General features: G+C 42.3%; 1 protein-coding gene across 1 annotated transcript in view; it reads left to right on the top strand.

The window, feature by feature from the left end:
* Positions 1-19,455, top strand: part of THADA (THADA armadillo repeat containing) — a 649,870-nt gene extending 630,415 nt beyond the window's left edge. Inside the window, 2 exon segments of the mRNA XM_030195792.1 lie at positions 9,531-9,697; positions 18,674-19,455. Coding sequence (XP_030051652.1) covers positions 9,531-9,697; positions 18,674-19,006 — 500 coding nt within the window. The 3' untranslated portion in view covers positions 19,007-19,455.
* The last annotated feature ends 233 nt before the right edge of the window (positions 19,456-19,688 follow it).

The raw sequence follows: 19,688 nt of genomic DNA, 5'->3' as shown, positions 1-19,688 counted from the left end.
TCCGTTGACCTTTTTATTGGTTTCCGAATGACGGTGTACCAAATTGCCTAAGTAAATAAAATAAATTTTACAGTTACGGAATGACAGCAAGTGAGGGGTCAGGCCTATAAGACCACGAGTCACCCTGAATAAACCAGCATTCACATAAAGCACTCCAAGCCTCAGCTTATGAGGGTATTTACCTGCTGTGCTTTCTTCCTGTAAAAGAAGACATTGTTCCTTGCTTAGAACTTGATGACCAGAAGAATCAGTCACTGGATGAAACTGCAGTCTTTTTGCACAACAGAGCATAGATTGCAATTACTGGCTGGCAGTACATTCAGCTGCTTTTCCTGCTTTTAATTTTCATTTTATCTGTTCGATTTCTATTGTAAGCCACCGTGTCCGTGTTCTCCAAACTGCGGTGTATCATAAGTACATAAGTACATAAGTAGTGCCATACTGGGAAAGACCAAAGGTCCATCTAGCCCAGCATCCTGTCACCGACAGTGGCCAATCCAGGTCAAGGGCACCTGGCACGCTCCCCAAACGTAAAAACATTCCAGACAAGTTATACCTAAAAATGCGGAATTTTTCCAAGTCCATTTAATAGCGGTCTATGGACTTGTCCTTTAGGAATCTATCTAACCCCTTTTTAAACTCCGTCAAGCTAACCGCCCGTACCACGTTCTCCGGTAATGAATTCCAGAGTCTAATTACACGTTGGGTGAAGAAAAAGTTTCTCCGATTCGTTTTAAATTTACCACACTGTAGCTTCAACTCATGCCCTCTAGTCCTAGTATTTTTGGATAGCGTGAACAGTCGCTTCACATCCACCCGATCCATTCCACTCATTATTTTATACACTTCTATCATATCTCCCCTCAGCCGTCTCTTCTCCAAGCTGAAAAGCCCTAGCCTTCTCAGCCTCTCTTCATAGGAAAGTCGTCCCATCCCCACTATCATTTTCGTCGCCCTTCGCTGTACCTTTTCCAATTCTACTATATCTTTTTTGAGATACGGAGACCAAGAATGAATAAACTGCAACTAAACTAAACACTGCTGCTTGCATGTTAATGGGATTTAAAACAGGTTATCTCAACAAAGTACAAATTTCTCCCCCAAAAATATGTATCAAATCACCAAATTGCATTAAAAAATACCAGTATTGCAGGTCAAATCGAAGAAAGCTATTTGTGTCTTTATTCTTGCATAATAAGAAGAGGATAGATATGGTCGTTATTTTAGAAGCCCTGTTCACAATTTGGGCATGCATAAACCTTGCCCACACTGGAAAGGCACTTATGCAGGATGCACGGAACAACTGCTAAAGAAACTACAAACAGCACAAAATACAGCTGCTAGATTAATACTTGGAACAAATCGATTCGAAAACACAAGACCACTGCTTCAAAAGCTACACTAGCTACTCATCAAAGCACATATATCCTTCAAGATTTGCACCTTGGCCTACAGAATACTTTTTGGCCTCACGCCAGAATACATGACTAACCTAATAGAACTACCTATGCGCAACGCAATAGGAGGCGCAAGAACCTACCTCACCCTACACTTCCCAAGATGTCAACGCCTAACGTACAAATCTTCATACTAAACCTACTTCACATACATCTGTCCCAAGATGTGGAACATAATATTGAAAGTCCTAAAACTCACAACTGACTACCTAACTTTCCGAAAACACCTGAAAGCCCACTACTTCAGAAAATCTTTCGAATAATACCGCACAATAAAAAAAAACAAATACCAAAAAACACACCATGAAGATCAAATCACAATCAGAAACTGACCAATGACACATGAAGGGGCATTTTCGAAAGAAACATCTAAATCAGAATTTGGACATTTTACAAAGACGTCCAAATTCCGAACTGTGATTTGGACATTTTGCGATTTGGACGTCCTTGATTTTCAGCCATTTTTGAAAAAAAAAAACCCATCTAAGTGTAAACGTGCAAAATCAAGCCATTGGGACGTAGGAGGAGCCAACATTTTTAGTAGACTGGTCCCCCTGACATCCAAGGACAGCAATAGGGCACCCTAGGGGGCACTGCAGTGGACTTCTTAAAATGTCCCCAGATACACATCTGACCATTGCTCCCTTACCTTGTATGCTGAGTCCCCCAAACCCACTACCTCCAACTGTATACCACTACCATAGACCTTACGGGTGAAGGGGGCACCTATATGTGGGTACAGTGGGTTTCTGGTGAGTTTTGGAGGGCTCGCAGTTTCCTCCACAAGTGTAACAGGTAGGGGAGGTATGGGCCTGGGTCTACCTATCTGAAGTGCACTGCACCTACTACTACTACTACTTAACATTTCTAGAGCGCTACTAGGGTTACGCAGCGCTGTACAATTTAACAAAGAGAGACAGTCCCTGCTCAAAGAGCTTACAATCTAATAGACAAGTGAACGGTCGGTCCGATAGGGGCAGTCAAATTGGGGCAGTCTGGATTCACTGAACGGTAAGGGTTAGGTGCCGAACGCAGCATTGAAGAGGTGGGCTTTAAGCAAAGACACCTACTACTAAACTACTCCAGGGACCTGCATGCGCTGTCATGGATCTGAGTATGACATCTGAGGCTGGCAAGTAATATTTTTAATCACGTTTTTTTGAGGGTGGGAAGGGGTTAGTGACCACTGGGGGAGTAAGGGGAGGTCATCCCTGATTCCCTCCAGTGTTCATCTGGTCATTTGGGGCACCTTTTTGTGCCTTATTCGTAATAAAAACAGGTCTAGCTCAAAACATTGAAGTTTGTCGTGGACGTTTTTGCTTTGTTCCATTATGGCTGAAAGACGTCCAAGTCTTAGGAACACCCAAGTCCTGCCGCGAACACGCCCCTGATACACACCCTTGAGATTTGGACGTCCTCCTGATGGACTTCGGAGAAAGACGTCCAAAATGAGGTTTTGATTATACCGATTTGGACGTTTCTGTGAGATGGACATCCAAGTGCCAATTTATGTCACTTTTTGGACGTCCATCTCTTTCGAAAATGAGCCTGATGGTCGTTTCCAACAACAATGTACTATGTTTAATTAATGTAAACTGTAAGCCACATTTAACCGACAATGTCATTGGAAAATGTGGGGTACAAATGCAGAAATAAATAAAAAAATAAATTTTGTAAGAATGTCCTTGAAACCAGATGAAAATATTTGTTAAAAATGCATTTTTTTAATAATAGGATTTAATTTAATTTTCATTTCTGTATTATTTTTGTGGTACAATGTAAGTTTCACAGAGACGTACAAGCGTATAGCATGAAACGTTTAAGCAGTAGATCACATAAGAAAATGAACTGAGGTGACAAAGACAAACAACAACAAAAGAAGTCGTGAAATCTGCCGTTAAATATCTTACATTTCTTCTAACTTACTACATGAAGGTTTTTCGCCATAGTTGTTTGGGAGTCAGGAATGTTGCAACGTATTTCATGGTTTCTTAAAATATTCAAAAGTCCCATGTCAATTATGAATGCCATGTCAGCATTTTGAAAGATCAGATAATTGAGTTAGTTGGGGTCCTCTGCAGGTTTTTTTATTGCATTCATACCTCGATTCAGAAAAAAAAAAAAAATCAATCCTTCTTGTCTGGAACGTGTAAAATGTTATGAATGGTAAACGTCTTGCGTTCATTCTCTGTGGAACTGCTGCCATGTGTAATTATTACTCCCAGAATCGTAAGCCATATTACGTGCCGCTTTAATTGCTGCGACTTTAGAACAAATGAATTTAGAGAGAAAAAACAGTAAAGCCTGAGAACCAAACTGACGGGATCACAGCATTTTGTGTTGTGTGCCTTACACGTTTCAAATTAATTCTTTGAGTTCATAAGCAAACACATTTGTACGACTTCATGCTGTTCTGGAAAGTATTTGAGGTTAGTTTACAGGCTTAGTGTTATGCAGTCTGGTTTCTACATGGCGATTGTTGGCTTGTAAGCTGCTTTAATTAAAGTAATCTGAGATACTTAATACTAAGGCCACAAATTTTTATGCTGCATGGAGCAAGGCATTTTTTTTTAAAAAGCATGATTAGACACTGCCAGTAGCTTATGAAGAGATTATGGCTGCTATGTTATTTTGTGGTTGTGTTCATTTTTTGATGACCACCTTTGCAGTTACTGTAAAACAAATACAGCTTTGAAAGAGATTGGGGCACTCACCAGGAAATCAAATGATCTGTTTGTGTATATGAGAGAAGATATTTCTGCTCAATGACTAAAGCAACCTGGTTCCCCCGCCTTTTCTTGGTTTCTTAACATTTGAAGAATCTGCCTTCAAAGATCCAATTTATACAGGCTTTTTCCTCATTCTGTGTCAATGGGAGAAAAGCTGAGCACATTTGGAACTAAACCCTGCATAAATGTATGACGAAAAGAATCTTTATGGAAGGCATGGAACCAAACAAGCTTAGTGTTGATTAGATGGCAACACCAGTAATTGAGAAGCAAAGTCAGTGCTCAGCAGACTTGTATGGTCTGTGCCTTGATCGTGGCTGGACAGAGTTGGATGGGCTGGAGTGGGGCTTCGATGACAACTTCAGTGGTTGGAGAACAAGGCCAGTGCCATTTAGACTTCTGTGCCAGTCTGTGCCCTGGGAGATGCAAGTGGCGTAGCTACGTGGGGACCACGGGGGACTGGACCCCCGTAGATTTATCCCTGGACCCCCTGCCGACGACCCTCTCAACCCCCCCTCCCGCCGCCAACCCTCCCCCGCCGTCAGCTACCTTTGCTGGCGGGGGACCCCAACCCCTGCCAGCCGAGGTCCTCTTCTTCTGACGCAAGGCTTCATTCTATTTCTGTGAGTCTGACGTCCTGCACGAACAATAGAACGAAGCCTTGCAGATCAGCCAGCAGCCGCGTTGCTGACTGATCTGCAAGGCTTCATTCTGTTTCTGTGAGTCTGACGTCCGACGTCAGACTCACAGGAACATAACGAAGCCTTGCGCTGGAAGAAGAGAATCTCGGCTGGCGGGGGTTGGGGTCCCCCGCCAGCAAAGGTGGGCGACAGCGATGGCGGGGGAGGGTTGGCAGCGGGAGGGGGGTCGAGACTCTCGGTATGGTCGTCGGTGGGAGGGGAAGTCTACACTCTCGGCAGGGTCGTCAGCGGGGGGGGGGGGGGTCAAAGTTGGTGGTGGTGGTGGGGGGTTGGCAATGGCAGCAGGGGGTCAAAATGTGCCCCCTCACCTCGGGCTCTGGACCCCCCTCCCGCTGAAGTCTGGCTACACCCCTGACAAGAACAGATCAAGATAAAGTATGAGTTTGTTGTTGGGCCAACTGGATGGACCATGCAGGTCTTTATCTGCTGTCATCTACTATGTTACAATGGGGCTCATTTTCAAAGCACTTAGACTTACAAAGTTCCACAGGGGCCCTTTTACTAAGCTGTTTAAGCGTCTACGCGTGCCCAACACGCACCAAAATGGAGTTACCGCCCGGCTACTGCATGGCTCTTGCAGTAATTTCATTTTTGATGGGTGTCCGAAAAATAATTTTTATTTTCAGACGTGCGCCAAGTGGCATTTGACGCACGTAGGTCATTACACCGCCCGGTTACCGCGTGAGTCTTTACTTCTAGGTCAATGGCAAGTGGTAAGGTTGCAGACCCAAAATGGATGCGTGGCAATTTTGATTTTGCTGCACATCCATTTTCGGAAAATTTTTTAAAAAGGCCTCTTTTACGGGCGTGCTGAAAAATGGATCGGTGCGCACTCAAAACCCGCGTCTACACTACCACAAGCCATTATTTATTTATTTGTTACTTTTATACCCCACATTTTCCCACCTATTTGCAGGCTCAATGTGGCTTACAAAGTATCGTAATGGTGAATGCCATTACAGTAGATAACAAATACAAGGTTGTGCTATGGTTGCAGGTAGAGATAGATATTTAAAGGTACAGATTGGGGTAAGGGTAGAAGAACATTTTAGTGTGTTCGAATGTCCCTTGAGCACTATTAGACCCATCATTGTAAAGTGGAAACAGTTTGGTACTACCAAGACTCTGCCATCCCAACGGTCAATAGCAATGGGTTAAAGAAACTGCCAAGGAAAGGCCACTTTGAGTCCATGATTACTTTAGAAGAAATACGGGGCTCTCAGGCTGAGACTGAGGAAAATGTTGACCATTCAACATTTAAGATTAATATCTGGGAGGGTAGCTGAAAGCCATGTGTGCTACATAGCATTTAGAAAAAAAACGCGTAAGAGATACTGTATCCATGTGGAAGAAAGTTTTGTGGTCTAATGAGATCAAAGTGGACATTTTTAGTCCCTATGCTAAGCGATATGTGTGGCATAATAAAAACAGAACACATCACCCAACTAACACCATCCCAATAGTGAAGCATGCTGATGGCGGAGATGCTTTGCAGTAGAGAGAGGCTTATGAAAATTGAGGGAAAGCTAGATTGTACAAAATAGTAACATAGTAGATGATGGCAGAAAAAGACCTGCACGGTCCATCCAGTCTGCCCAACAAGATAACTCATATTTGCTACTTTTTGTGTATACCCTACTTTGATTTGTACCTGTGCTCTTCAGGGCACAGACCTTATAAGTCTGCCCAGCACTATCCCCGCCTTCCAACCACTAGCCCCGCCTCCCAACCACTGGCTCTGGCACAGACCGTATAAATCTGCCCAGCACTATCCCCGCCTCCCAACCACCGGCTCTGGCACAGACCGTATAAGTCTGCCCAGCACTATCCTCGCCTCCCAACCACCAGCCCCGCCTCCCAACCACCGGCTCTGGCACAGACTGTACAAGTCTGCCCAGCACTATCCCCGCCTCCCAACCACCAGTCCCGCCTCCAGCTCTGGCACAGACCGTATAAGTCTGCCCAGCACTATCCTCGCCTCCCAACCACCTGCTTCCCAAATAGAGATAAGACATGGAACTAAACAGGAGAAGAGTCACTTTTTTAGCTGGGCACTGTTCCTAAGCAGAAAGCAAAAAACCCTGTAATAGAAAATATATAGTAGAACAGGAAACCTTTGGTCCACAGATAGTCCCCAACCTACTTGACATAGCTTTAGCTATTCTGCCAAGAAGAATTGGGGGAAACTGCGCCATCCCCTTTGTATAAAGTTTTCAGGCACATCTTAAATGCTGTTATTGCTGCAGAAGAGGCTTCTACCAATTATTGAATCAAGAAATGTGAAGACTTATACAAGGAAACATATTCTTAATTACTTTTTGAATATTTCTTTAATTGTTCTTTCATGTTGAAAATGTAGACTATATTGTGTAGATCAATGAAACGAATTATCATACACATAGCAGAACGTGAAAAATGCACAAGGGTGTGCAGATTTTGCAAGCCATTAAGCCCCATTTTACATAGACTACTTAGAGGGAGATTGAGACATTCAGGTCAGGATATCCTCAGGTCCCGTGGTATTTTACAAGAGGCTGTGCCAAATGTGGAGCCTTTTATAAAATACATGTGAGCATGATGTGCATGGACAGCAGCAATTTTAAATCTTTATTTGGTTAGAAAAGGAGTGTGGGTACATGAGTAAGTACTACCAACTACTACTAATCATTTCTATAGTGCTGCTATTTATTTATTATTAGGATTTATTTACCGCCTTTTTGAAAGAATTCACTCAAGGCAGTATACAGTAAGAATAACTTAAATATAAGCAATAGACAATTATAACAGTAAAAATATTCAAATAACAATACAAAGTATGGCATAGTATACTACTTACAATGTCGACACAATACGTAATAGAACATTTTAATAGACAGTGTAGGGTATAAGCAAAGATGGAACATATAGATAGGTAAGAGAGTAAGAGGAGTTAGAAAATAAGGTGAAGAGTCAAGCTTGCACGTGCTTCCTGAAGTAAGCGGAGCCTTTTAGGCATTGCATTCCAGAGTGTAGGGGCAACTCTGGAGAAGGCTCACTTGCGGGTATCACATTGTACAATGTGTAGACGTATGTAGCACTGTACACATTATATGCAGGCACTTTCTCTGTCCTTAGAGGATTCACAATCTATGTTTTTTGTACCTGGGGCAGTGGAGGGTTAAGTGACTTGCCCAAGGTCACAAGGAGCTGCAGTGGGAATCCGAACCCAGGTTGCCAGGATCAAAGCCTGCTGCACTAACCATTAGTCTATTCCTCCAGTCCAACTGCATTCCACATTGTAGTCGCCTGGCACTTAAATCACCCAGAACATCCTTTCCCTCCCTCAACAACACAGGATCACTTCCATCCCTTCAGAACTCCTTTCTGAAAGCACTCAATATTGTGCCCCCCCCCCCCAGAGCCCTTCTGATAGCAGTCAATATCAGCACCTCCCCCCCAGATTCAAAACAGTGGTAGTCTTCATTATTGCTAGGGGTGCCAAATTGGAGTGACCGGGAAACATTCCAGCTGCTCTTCCAAACCAACAGGGAAACCCCTGGTAAGGGCTGTGATGCTGATCACAGAGTCCAGGAAGTGGGGGTGATACTGAGAGCAGATGGTAGTGAGTTCAAGAGGGAGGGGTGCTCTTTTGGAGGGAGGGGTCCGGTGATACTACTACTACTATTTAGCATTTCTATAGCGCTACAAGGCATACGCAGCGCTGCACAAACATAGAAGAAAGACAGTCCCTGCTCAAAGAGCTATGTAATAAAAGTGAGCCAAGTATAGGACAATCAAGCCATTGTGACATCACTGATGAGGTTGGCTCTTATTGGTGGCCTGAGGCATTATGACATCACAATATTAGCTCTGGTTACAAGAGACTACTACTACTACTATTTATCACTTCTATAGCACTACAAGGCATACGCAGCGCTGCACAAACATAGAAGAAAGACAGTCCCTGCTCAAAGAGCTTACAATCTAATATCCTAGGTTGTCTGAGGGGTGAGGGGAGGGGGTTATCTTGGGCTATGCACCTGCCCCTTATACATGCATATGTGTATTCCCCCATTAAACTGGGGAATATACACCTAGATTTTGGACCCACTCAAGCCACGCCCCCTTTAATTCTCTGCACAATGTGGCTCTCCATGGGTAAACAGCAGCTTTGTATTTGCACATATATAAATGCCTTTATTTTTGGATGACTCCAAAATAACTCCCACTGCATACTATTTTTATCCCTTGCGAAGCCTGCCCTCAGTTTGTTCAAATGACGGATTCTTCTAAGGAGAAAGCATTAAAACGATAACTGGAAATACAGACGTTTAACATAAAACTTCATGCTTAAATTGTGCTACTGATTACTGATCCCCTACAGAGTTGGGAAATCATATTTCATGTTGAATAAAATGAAGCATTAAAACTGCATCATTAATGATTGTTGTATTGTTGGAGTGATGATGTGTGTGAAGAAATGGAATCTACAGCTGAAAAAAAATCATCTCTAGAGTATGAGCTATGCAACAAAATATTTCATTATATAGAATTTCAGGTTGGAAATTTGGATTCCCAGTTGTTTCAGATTAGAACATCAGCCATATGATGATCTTTGTTGCTGGTTGAATTTATGTTTTCCTTCTATACTTTTATCTCTGCAGAGTTTTCCTTTTGTCTGGTAAATGCACCGATGGCCATGGATTTAGCCTTTGGTCTGCTTTGTGAGTTGCTTCAGGCCTGGGATCAAGCAGCTGCTGGTGTTCTAATCTTGATGGAGTGGCAGCTGGGAGAAGATGACCTGAAGAGAGACTTAGAGACTTCAAAATCGGTAACTCAACTAATCAATCATTTACTTTTGTGCCCGGGATGAATGCAGGGATTCATCATGTATTTCAGAAGTGTTCTGTTATTTAGTTCCTTCAAATGATTACTCAGCACTAGACTGACACAGTCTTTCGTGATGAAGAAATAGCCTTTTCCTGTCGAGTATCATGAAACATAGTCTTGAAAAGTCAGCACAAACTTAAACAGCTGTCACAAACCATTTTAAAGCACTGGGTGACAGCTGATATGATAAACAAAATGACCTTTGACATACTCTGAACTTTTTATCCTGTTTTTAGAGCAAATATTTCAACACCTCTGTTTTAGCATTCCGGCATGTTCAGACATAGGTAACATAAGACGCTTACCCTTCTTCTGATAAAACATCACAAGATGAAGTTGGTGTGAATAATAGGATTGCTGACACCCTCCATGCATGAACTATACTGTACTATATATATATATATTTTTTTTTTTTAGCAAATGGTGTGCGTCCCTTTATTTCCTTGCTGTAAAGATCTATGGTAATGCAGTAATCTCAGTATATCAAAACATTTGTTTCAACAGAATTTGTTTTAGAGCAGTGTGGTATTTTCCCGTATGTGTGATGTCAGAAAAAGCCCAATTTTGTATAGGTTCTTTAGGTTAGAAAAGGGGTGTCCAAGCCGGTACGTTCAAAATTTTCAAAGTGTTTTACAAAAGGCTTAGCTACACATGGAGCCTTTGGTAAAATAGAGTTTACAGTTTATTCTTATAGTCCACAATAACCGTCAAGTTCTATGCGGATTACAACATCAAGCTATCTAGACAGTTCCTGGAGAATTGCAAACTTACAATATACCATACATCATGTTAACATAGTATAAATTTCCGAAACAGGAATGTTTTTGGGAACTTTCGAAACTGACAATAACAAGTTAGAATTCTTAATTGAACTGGCAAAGTATTTCAAGTCTGAGCAGCTAAGAATGAAAAAAAGGAGCAGAAAATACCGATTTTAAACAAACATTCTTCGGATATTGTAGTGTTAGAGGATTTCTGGATACCCCCAGATTTACCAGTCTTTGGAAAACCTATTAATTCCAACATACAGTGGTGGAAATAAGTATTTGATCCCTTGCTGATTTTGTAAGTTTGCCCACTGACAAAGACATGAGCAGCCCATAATTGAAGGGTAGGTTATTGGTAACAGTGAGAGATAGCACATCACAAATTAAATCCGGAAAATCACATTGTGGAAAGTATATGAATTTATTTGCATTCTGCAGAGGGAAATAAGTATTTAATCCCTCTGGCAAACAAGACCTAATACTTGGTGGCAAAACCCTTGTTGGCAAGCACAGCGGTCAGACGTCTTCTGTAGTTGATGATGAGGTTTGCACACATGTCAGGAGGAATTTTGGTCCACTCCTCTTTGCAGATCATCTCTAAATCATTAAGAGTTCTGGGCTGTCGCTTGGCAACTCGCAGCTTCAGCTCCCTCCATAAGTTTTCAATGGGATTAAGGTCTGGTGACTGGCTAGGCCACTCCATGACCCTAATGTGCTTCTTCCTGAGCCACTCCTTTGTTGCCTTGGCTGTATGTTTTGGGTCATTGTCGTGCTGGAAGACCCAGCCACGACCCATTTTTAAGGCCCTGGCGGAGGGAAGGAGGTTGTCACTCAGAATTGTACGGTACATGGCCCCATCCATTCTCCCATTGATGCGGTGAAGTAGTCCTGTGCCCTTAGCAGAGAAACACCCCCAAAACATAACATTTCCACCTCCATGCTTGACAGTGGGGACGGTGTTCTTTGGGTCATAGGCAGCATTTCTCTTCCTCCAAACACGGCGAGTTGAGTTCATGCCAAAGAGCTCAATTTTTGTCTCATCTGACCACAGCACCTTCTCCCAATCACTCTCGGCATCATCCAGGTGTTCACTGGCAAACTTCAGACGGGCCGTCACATGTGCCTTCCGGAGCAGGGGGACCTTGCGGGCACTGCAGGATTGCAATCCGTTATGTCGTAATGTGTTACCAATGGTTTTCGTGGTGACAGTGGTCCCAGCTGCCTTGAGATCATTGACAAGTTCCCCCCTTGTAGTTGTAGGCTGATTTCTAACCTTCCTCATGATCAAGGATACCCCACGAGGTGAGATTTTGCGTGGAGCCCCAGATCTTTGTCGATTGACAGTCATTTTGTACTTCTTCCATTTTCTTACTATGGCACCAACAGTTGTCTCCTTCTCGCCCAGCGTCTTACTGATGGTTTTGTAGCCCATTCCAGCCTTGTGCAGGTGTATGATCTTGTCCCTGACATCCTTAGACAGCTCCTTGCTCTTGGCCATTTTGTAGAGGTTAGAGTCTGACTGATTCACTGAGTCTGTGGACAGGTGTCTTTCATACAGGTGACCATTGCCGACAGCTGTCTGTCATGCAGGTAACGAGTTGATTTGGAGCATCTACCTGGTCTGTAGGGGCCAGATCTCTTACTGGTTGGTGGGGGATCAAATACTTATTTCCCTCTGCAGAATGCAAATAAATTCATATACTTTCCACAATGTGATTTTCCGGATTTAATTTGTGATGTGCTATCTCTCACTGTTACCAATAACCTACCCTTCAATTATGGGCTGCTCATGTCTTTGTCAGTGGGCAAACTTACAAAATCAGCAAGGGATCAAATACTTATTTCCACCACTGTATAGGATGGAGCATTACCATATAAAATATTATAGATCATCACACAGAGAAACTCAGTACAGTCCTCCACTGGTAGACAGTGTAGATTTATTAGTAAAGGTGAGTCCTGCACACTAATGTGTCCTAAAAATATTAATCGAGCAGTAACAGTTTGTATTGTCTGCAATCTCTTAAGATCAAATTTAGGGCAACCTAAAGGGCCCTTTTACAAATGGGCTTACTGCTCGCTAAAAGGAAAGTACCGCTGGGCTACTGCAGCAGCCCGGTGGTATTTTCCACCCACAACGCGTGCCATTTTTGTAGTGCTGGTGTGTACCCGGCGGTAATCCTGCCTGGTTCCTGCCGGGGTAACGTGGGAGCCCTTACCGCCACCTCAGTTGGTGGCTTTTAAGTGCTCCCACCTGAATTGGCCACGCAGCAAGTGCTTCACTTGCCAGGCGTCCGTTTCTTTTATAAAAAGAACCGCGCCTTTTACCCGCTGCGGTAAAAGGGGGCCTCGGCACATGCCAAAAGCAGATGCTGATGCCAGCGCAGGCCCCCTTTTGCTACAACTTCATAAAAGGACCCCTAAGTAAATAATGTTACCATAGGAGCCAATCTTTCAAAATTATTCGGGGGGCCAAACCCGATGGAAATGACCTCTCCCTGGACACAGTCAAGGTGTTTGTTCAATACTGGGGATGCGCGAGCTGGCTCCTGTAAATATTACAATAATAAATTTGCCCTAAAATTAAACTTTGAACTACTGATTTAAAAGCCTGATATGTTAACATATTTCTGATCTTCTGCAAGACCATGAAAGAAAAAGATGTATTTTGTAGCATCTACAATAGGAAAGAGAAAAAGAGAGACGGGTAGCACCGGAGGTGAACAGGGTTGAAGAAACCATGTCCAAGCAGGAAATGGAAGTGAGCACCAGTATGGCAGCCGTTTCAAAAAAATTCAAAAAGGAGCAACATTACTTAGGTTTTGTAGGCGTAAGCTGCAGCTTTTGCTACCTACATGTGTAAAGGCTGGATTTTTGCAAAACTGAATGGCCATGTGGGGCCAAATAAGAAACCAAGCTTCAAAGTTCAGTTGGGGTTTGTTAAGCACACTTCCCCTCTCAATCACTCTTCCAAAACAGAGGACTAAATGAGCAGTTAACTGATGGATCATGTGCGATTTGAAGCTGGAATAAATGCAGATGTTGAAATTTCTTAAAATTTTTATTTTATTTATTTAGATAGGTGAGTTACATAGTAACATAGTAGATGACGGCAGAAAAAGACCTGCATGGTCCATCCAGTCTGCCCAACAAGATAAACTCATATGTGTATACCTTACCTTGATTTGTACCTGCCTTTTTCAGGGCACAGACCGTACAAGTCTGCCCAGCAGTATTTCCCGCCTCCCAACCACCAGTCCCGCCTCCCATCACCGGCTCTGGCACAGACCGTATAAGTCTGCCCTCCACTATCCTCGCCTCCCAACCACCAACCTCTCTTCCCCCACCTGCTCCACCACCCAATTTCGGCTGAGCTTCTGAGGATCCATTCCTACTGCACAGGATTCCTTTATGCACATCCCACGCATGTTTGAATTCTGTTACCGTTTTCATCTCCACCACCTCCCGCGGGAGGGCATTCCAAGCATCCACCAACCTCTCCGTGAAGAAATCTTTCCTGAGTCTGCCCCCCTTCAATCTCATTTCATGTCCTCTCGTTCTACCGCCTTCCCATCTCCGGAAAAGATTAGTTTGCGGATTAATACCTTTCAAGTATTTGAACGTCTGTATCATATCACCCCTGTTCCTACATTCAGGTACACTGGGTTTTTCCCTGTCCCTGGAGGGCTCACAATCTTTTTTTTTTTTTTTTTTTTTAATTTCCCAGAAGTCTTTATTAACAGTTCGAACAAGTGGAAAAACATGCAGCATGTCACCTACATCACTATCTGATCTTTACACAGCCATTACAAATTGACAAGAAAAAAAAATACAAAGAAGAATACCTTTCCCTAGTTCCAAACAAGCGCAATGTTGCTGAACCAAACTTCAAAGTTTTTTTGTTTTCTATTCCCCAAAAACTTTTATAGTGAGTGGATAACCCCTCCCCGAACCCCACTCTGTCATCCAAACAGGTAAGTTAACAAGTTTTCAAACCCATGCCCTGTGACAATCAAACTGAGCAATAAGAAATCATAGGTTCCCAACTGTTTGGGGAGGCTAAAGGGGGCGGGGTTAGGGGTGGGGCCAGGGGGTGGAGCTTAAATCCATAATTGTCTGATAACACGCAGAAAAAGTAAATAAATAAAAATAAAAGTCACAATTAATACCTTTTATTAAATTTAGATATTAGATATGTATCATATGTCAAAGAATAAAGTGGTTGCTCAAAGCATATTCTAACCACAATCGCTGAACTGCAAAACACTATGCACAACTTTGTGCAAAAACACACTCAGAACCTTACTGTACCATAAATATTACACTGGGCAGAACCTAATACACCAATATACCACCCATACGGAAAATGCAGACCGTCAACAATATGAAACAAGGGATCAGATCATCACAATTCTCATGTAGAGCCACAAAACACCCTAATTCATGTGTAATGTGGGATAAAATGCCATAAATAAGTAAATAAATATAAACTTTTAATGTTGGGCACCTGATTCTCAAAGTGGACATATTCCAAACACTATAATGAAAATAAAATGATCTTTTCTACCTTTGTTGTCTGGTGACTTTTTCTGATCATGCTGGCCCAGTATCCGATTCTGCTGCTATCTGTCATCAGTGCAGGTCAGGAAGTCATCCTCGTTAAATATCTCCCTGGCAACACAGGACACCTCCAGCCAAACCCCCCCCCCTGCTTTCCCAGCAGTAAGGTAAACAAACCATAAACCAATTTCTACAACTGCTAGAGGGCTTTCACTGCAGCTCCTGCTGTGAGGATGGAGGTAAATCAACAATTTAATCCCCTCATAGCAGCTGGACTCCACAGCTGATCCATTCTGCTGCAGCAGGGGGGAGGCTTAGCCTCTCCAAGCCTCTTATACCGGGCACCTATGGTTCCCATGTGGTTTCCCATTTATATTTACTTATTTATTTTATTGCATTTGTATCCCACATTATCCCACCTATTTGCAGGCTCAATGTGGCTTACAGAGACCTGTTATGACGTCACCATTCCAGGATGTCAAATACAATTGGTAGTGCAAAAAGCTTATAGATAGGAAGAGAGATCTAAGCAGATAGTTATAGAAAGATGACTTTCTGAGCTAGGTAGTTTGGCAGAGTGGTAAAGTTAAGCTAAGGGTTCTCTTTGTAGGCCTTGTTGAAGAGATACGTCTTCAGAGATTTACGGAAGTTCGATGTTTCGTTGGTTGTTTTCAGGTCCGTTGGTAGTGCCGAAGCTCTGCTAGCAAGCGCTCCATTTCAGAAATATACCACAATATGTTAAGCCACTGATTTCTGCTTCCAGTGCGCAGCAACTGTCACTCGAGCCGCACTCATTGCGTACCTTACCAAAGTGGCTTGAGGAGATGTTAATCCCGGAATCTTCTTGGGGAATAGAAAGTAAACCGGTGCTCAAGGAAGGGATAACCACAACCATGTCTGCAATCTGCAATGGACTGCTTCCCAGAAAGCTCATATCTTAACACAAGTCCACCATATATTTATTTATTACATTTGTACCCCGCGCTTTCCCACACACAGCAGGTTCAATGCGGCTTACATAGTCAATAGAATTATAAAGTATTGGAAGGAGAATATTACAACCTGTAATAAACATAGTAATAGTAAGGTTTTAAGGATATGTGTATTGAACATGGAAAGGTAAACAAGGCAAAATAGGCAAAAGGAAAGAGATTGGGAGGGTTATGGTGTAGGGAAGATGGAGACGAGAAGACTGGGGATGAGTATAAGGAGATTGGGAGACATGGTTTAAGGTATAATCATCTTCAGAACAGGAGTTATGTGGGCTTATAAGGTTAAGTTGGCTCGTTAGGGTAAGCTTGCTTGAAGAGATGTGCCTTCAGCATTTTTCTGAAGGGTAGATAATCGTTAATTGTTCGGATGGATCTTGGTAGAGCGTTTAATTTGTGCTTTAAATGAGGTGGCTGTCAGAAGGCTAGCCATATCTCTTTCAGTAATTCATCCTCCTGGAGTAGTGGCTGTAGATCATTTATGATTCTTCTCATTTTTCCAGCTCAGGATTATATGTCACTACAAGGGGGATTCTGTCTGTGGCTCTCTTCTCCTTGTACTGCAATAGGTTTTCTCTGGGTATTTTAAGAGAAGAGGCAATATTTTATTTATTTATTTATTTATTTATTATTTTTATTATTTATTACATTTGTACCTTGTGCTTTCCCACACAATGCAGGCTCAATGCGGCTTACATAGTAATTAGAAATACAAAGTCATATAATAGAAATTTCAAAACATTGTAAGTTGAGCTTGATAGTATATGATAAGTTGATCTTGATAATGTATGAGTAGTATAAGAGAGGGAAGACAGGATAGGATAGTATAAATTTGGGAGAAATGGGGTAAGGAGGGATAAAATAAAGGGGAGATTGCGAAGAGAAGGATGGGATGAGTAGAGGGGGAATGGGGAGGTGGGGTAAGTAAAACCAATGATGGGTTCGTTATCTAAATCAGAATAGAATTGGGAGTGGAGGTTGGTGAGATTAGGTTGGGGCATTAGGATAAGCTTGCTTAAAGAGATGAGCTTTCAGAATTTTTCTAAAGGGCAAGTAGTCGTTAATTAATCGGATTGGTCTGGGTAGAGCATTCCATAGCTGGCTGCCCAAAAAGGAGAAACTGGATGCGTAGTAGGTCTTGTATTTAATTCCTCTACAATTGGGAAGGTGTAGGTTGAGATAAGTTCGTGAAGAAATAGATCTGTTTCTGGCAGGGAGGTCGATCAAATCACTCATGTAGCCGGGGGATTCTCTGTGTATGATCTTGTGGGTCATTGTGTTGATCTTGAAATTTATTCTTTCTTTGATGGGGAGCTAGTGGAGCTTCGCTCGAAGAGGTGATGCATTTTCGAATTTCGATTTGCCAAAAACAAGTCTGGCTGCCGTGTTTTGGGCAGTTTGGAGTCTCTTCAGTATCTTTAGGTTGTTCTTGGAGGAGTTTATTTTGGGGTTAGTCTTTTTGTTTAAAGGAGTCAGTCAGGATTTTGAGGTGTTTATCTCTGTCTCTTGGGTCAGAGCAGATTGTATCGTGTGGCTTAGCTGTGTATAACGGGATTTTTTTATGTGGAGGGTGGAAAATGGAATTGTGGAGGCAGCTGCATCCATCCATAGGTTTCCTATATATAAATGTTTGTATATATGACCCATTGTGCCAATTTCACCACATCCCCTCCAATGCACACCCGATTGAGCTGGGTAAATGCATCGAAGGCGAGCAGGTGTTAAATACCATCGAAATAATACTTCAACAGCATTTTCTCTAAAGGGCATATAAAGAGACACCCTCGCCGAGGCCCTTTCCAAAGCCTCCCACTCATCCCCCTTTAACTCCAAATCCAGCTGACGCTTCCAATTCCTTCTATGAAGAGTATATGCTGTAGATTGTGTGCAAATGTGTTTATAAAGACAGGTTATCAAACCTCTCGTGGTCTTGGAGTCCTCGCATAAGTCCTCCAGGAATGAGTCCTCCCGTGTTACTACCGAACGAATGCATTTCCCACGGAGGAAATGAGAGATCTGAAGATAAGCATATCTGTCGTTTTTTTATACCTTCCGTGTACCATCTAGTGAACACACCTTGTGTATTCCCAGGGGGAAAGGGGGGATTGTAGGCTACAGGCGACAGGTGAGACAGATTACTTTCATGATGTGTGAAAAGAGTGTCCCAATAATAGAAGTTAGTATAGATCGATGGGTACATCCCCATCCCCAGAGCTCTCTGCTTGCGGGGGAGCCAGAGGGCTCACAATCTTAAGGGGCCTTTTTACTAACGCTTAATTGAAAGACCCTATAGATTTATCAAGTGAAAATAGTTTTTAAATACTGGAGCAAAAAAAGAAGTAAGAACAGCAATTTAAGATAAATTATAACTGTGTATTCCTGCAGGGCTTTCTTCTATTCTTTCATTAATAGTTTCCCCAGCCCTGTGTATGATTTTGGTGTTGTGGACACCAGCCCTAAACTCAATGCCTGCCTTGATTTGCAGTAACAAAGCCGTAGCATTTTTTGCCTTGTATTCTGTGAAGCTCTCTGTTGTCAGGAGTGTTGGCATCAAAGGTTTTTTCTTGTTTTAATTCAATATCTTTGTTCTGCCTTCCCTAGGTAGAAGTTGAGTACCTGTTTGATAAGGGAGAAGTGAACTTTTGGGCAGAAAAATTAACCTATGTCAGACTGCTTACTAAACACCTGAATGAACTCATCACTTCAATGGACTCAGGTTTTCCTGATCAAGCAAAACTCCATCGATTGGCTAGAATGGTGACTGAGCAAGCACAGCTGGTCGAACAGCTGCTTAAAGATCTTCCTCTTACCCCAGAATTTTCCAGAACTCCGGAGTTTACAAGGCTTCAAATTCAGAAGAAAAGGATATCGGCCTGTCTTAAGCTATTCAACCTGCTGGGACACAATGCCAACAAGAAAGCCGAGGAAACCTAAGCATTGAATCCTCGGTACATTTTTCCCAGGAAATGTTCCTGCAGCACGAACAGGGGGCTGTGTTATCTCAGGCTAATGTTCTGACACATTTTTGAATGTTAGAAAATGTTATGTCCTTGACATAAATCTGCTCCAGCTCTATCAGACTTGCTATGCAAGACTGCTTTGAAATATATTTAATGATTTCGTTTGGATCAATGTATTTTATTACAGCTACTGTGGCGAGGAACCTAACTGAACTGTAATATTTTCCATATAACCAGGTGGACACCACCTGCACTTCTGGACTGTGTGGATTTTATTCACACCAGATAGGCTTCACTTCACTTCCAATAAACAAAATCCAGCTTTAATTCTTTTTCTATTCAGTTCAACCTACGGTTATATTGCAAGAATGGGATAATAATAAAGCTCTGTTTTAGTGTTTGGATAAATATTTTTGCAAAAGAGAAAAATGTTATTTGTTTCAGTTTTGCACGCTCACTGTAACTAATTTAAACTTTTCAGCTTTCACTTGCATCATCCTCCTGGTAAGCATGGTTTAATTTCTGGGTTCATTCTCAATAAGAAGTCAACGTTCATATAAAATTGTCCTTATTTACAAAGGGAAAGAATTAATTGGGCAATAGCCTCATACAGTAAAGACCTAAGAAAATGACACTATGGGACTCGTTTTCAAAAT

This window comes from Microcaecilia unicolor, chromosome 3 (assembly GCF_901765095.1).
Source record: "Microcaecilia unicolor chromosome 3, aMicUni1.1, whole genome shotgun sequence".
NCBI lineage: Eukaryota > Metazoa > Chordata > Amphibia > Gymnophiona > Siphonopidae > Microcaecilia > Microcaecilia unicolor.
This window is presented reverse-complemented; position numbering and strand designations above follow the sequence as displayed.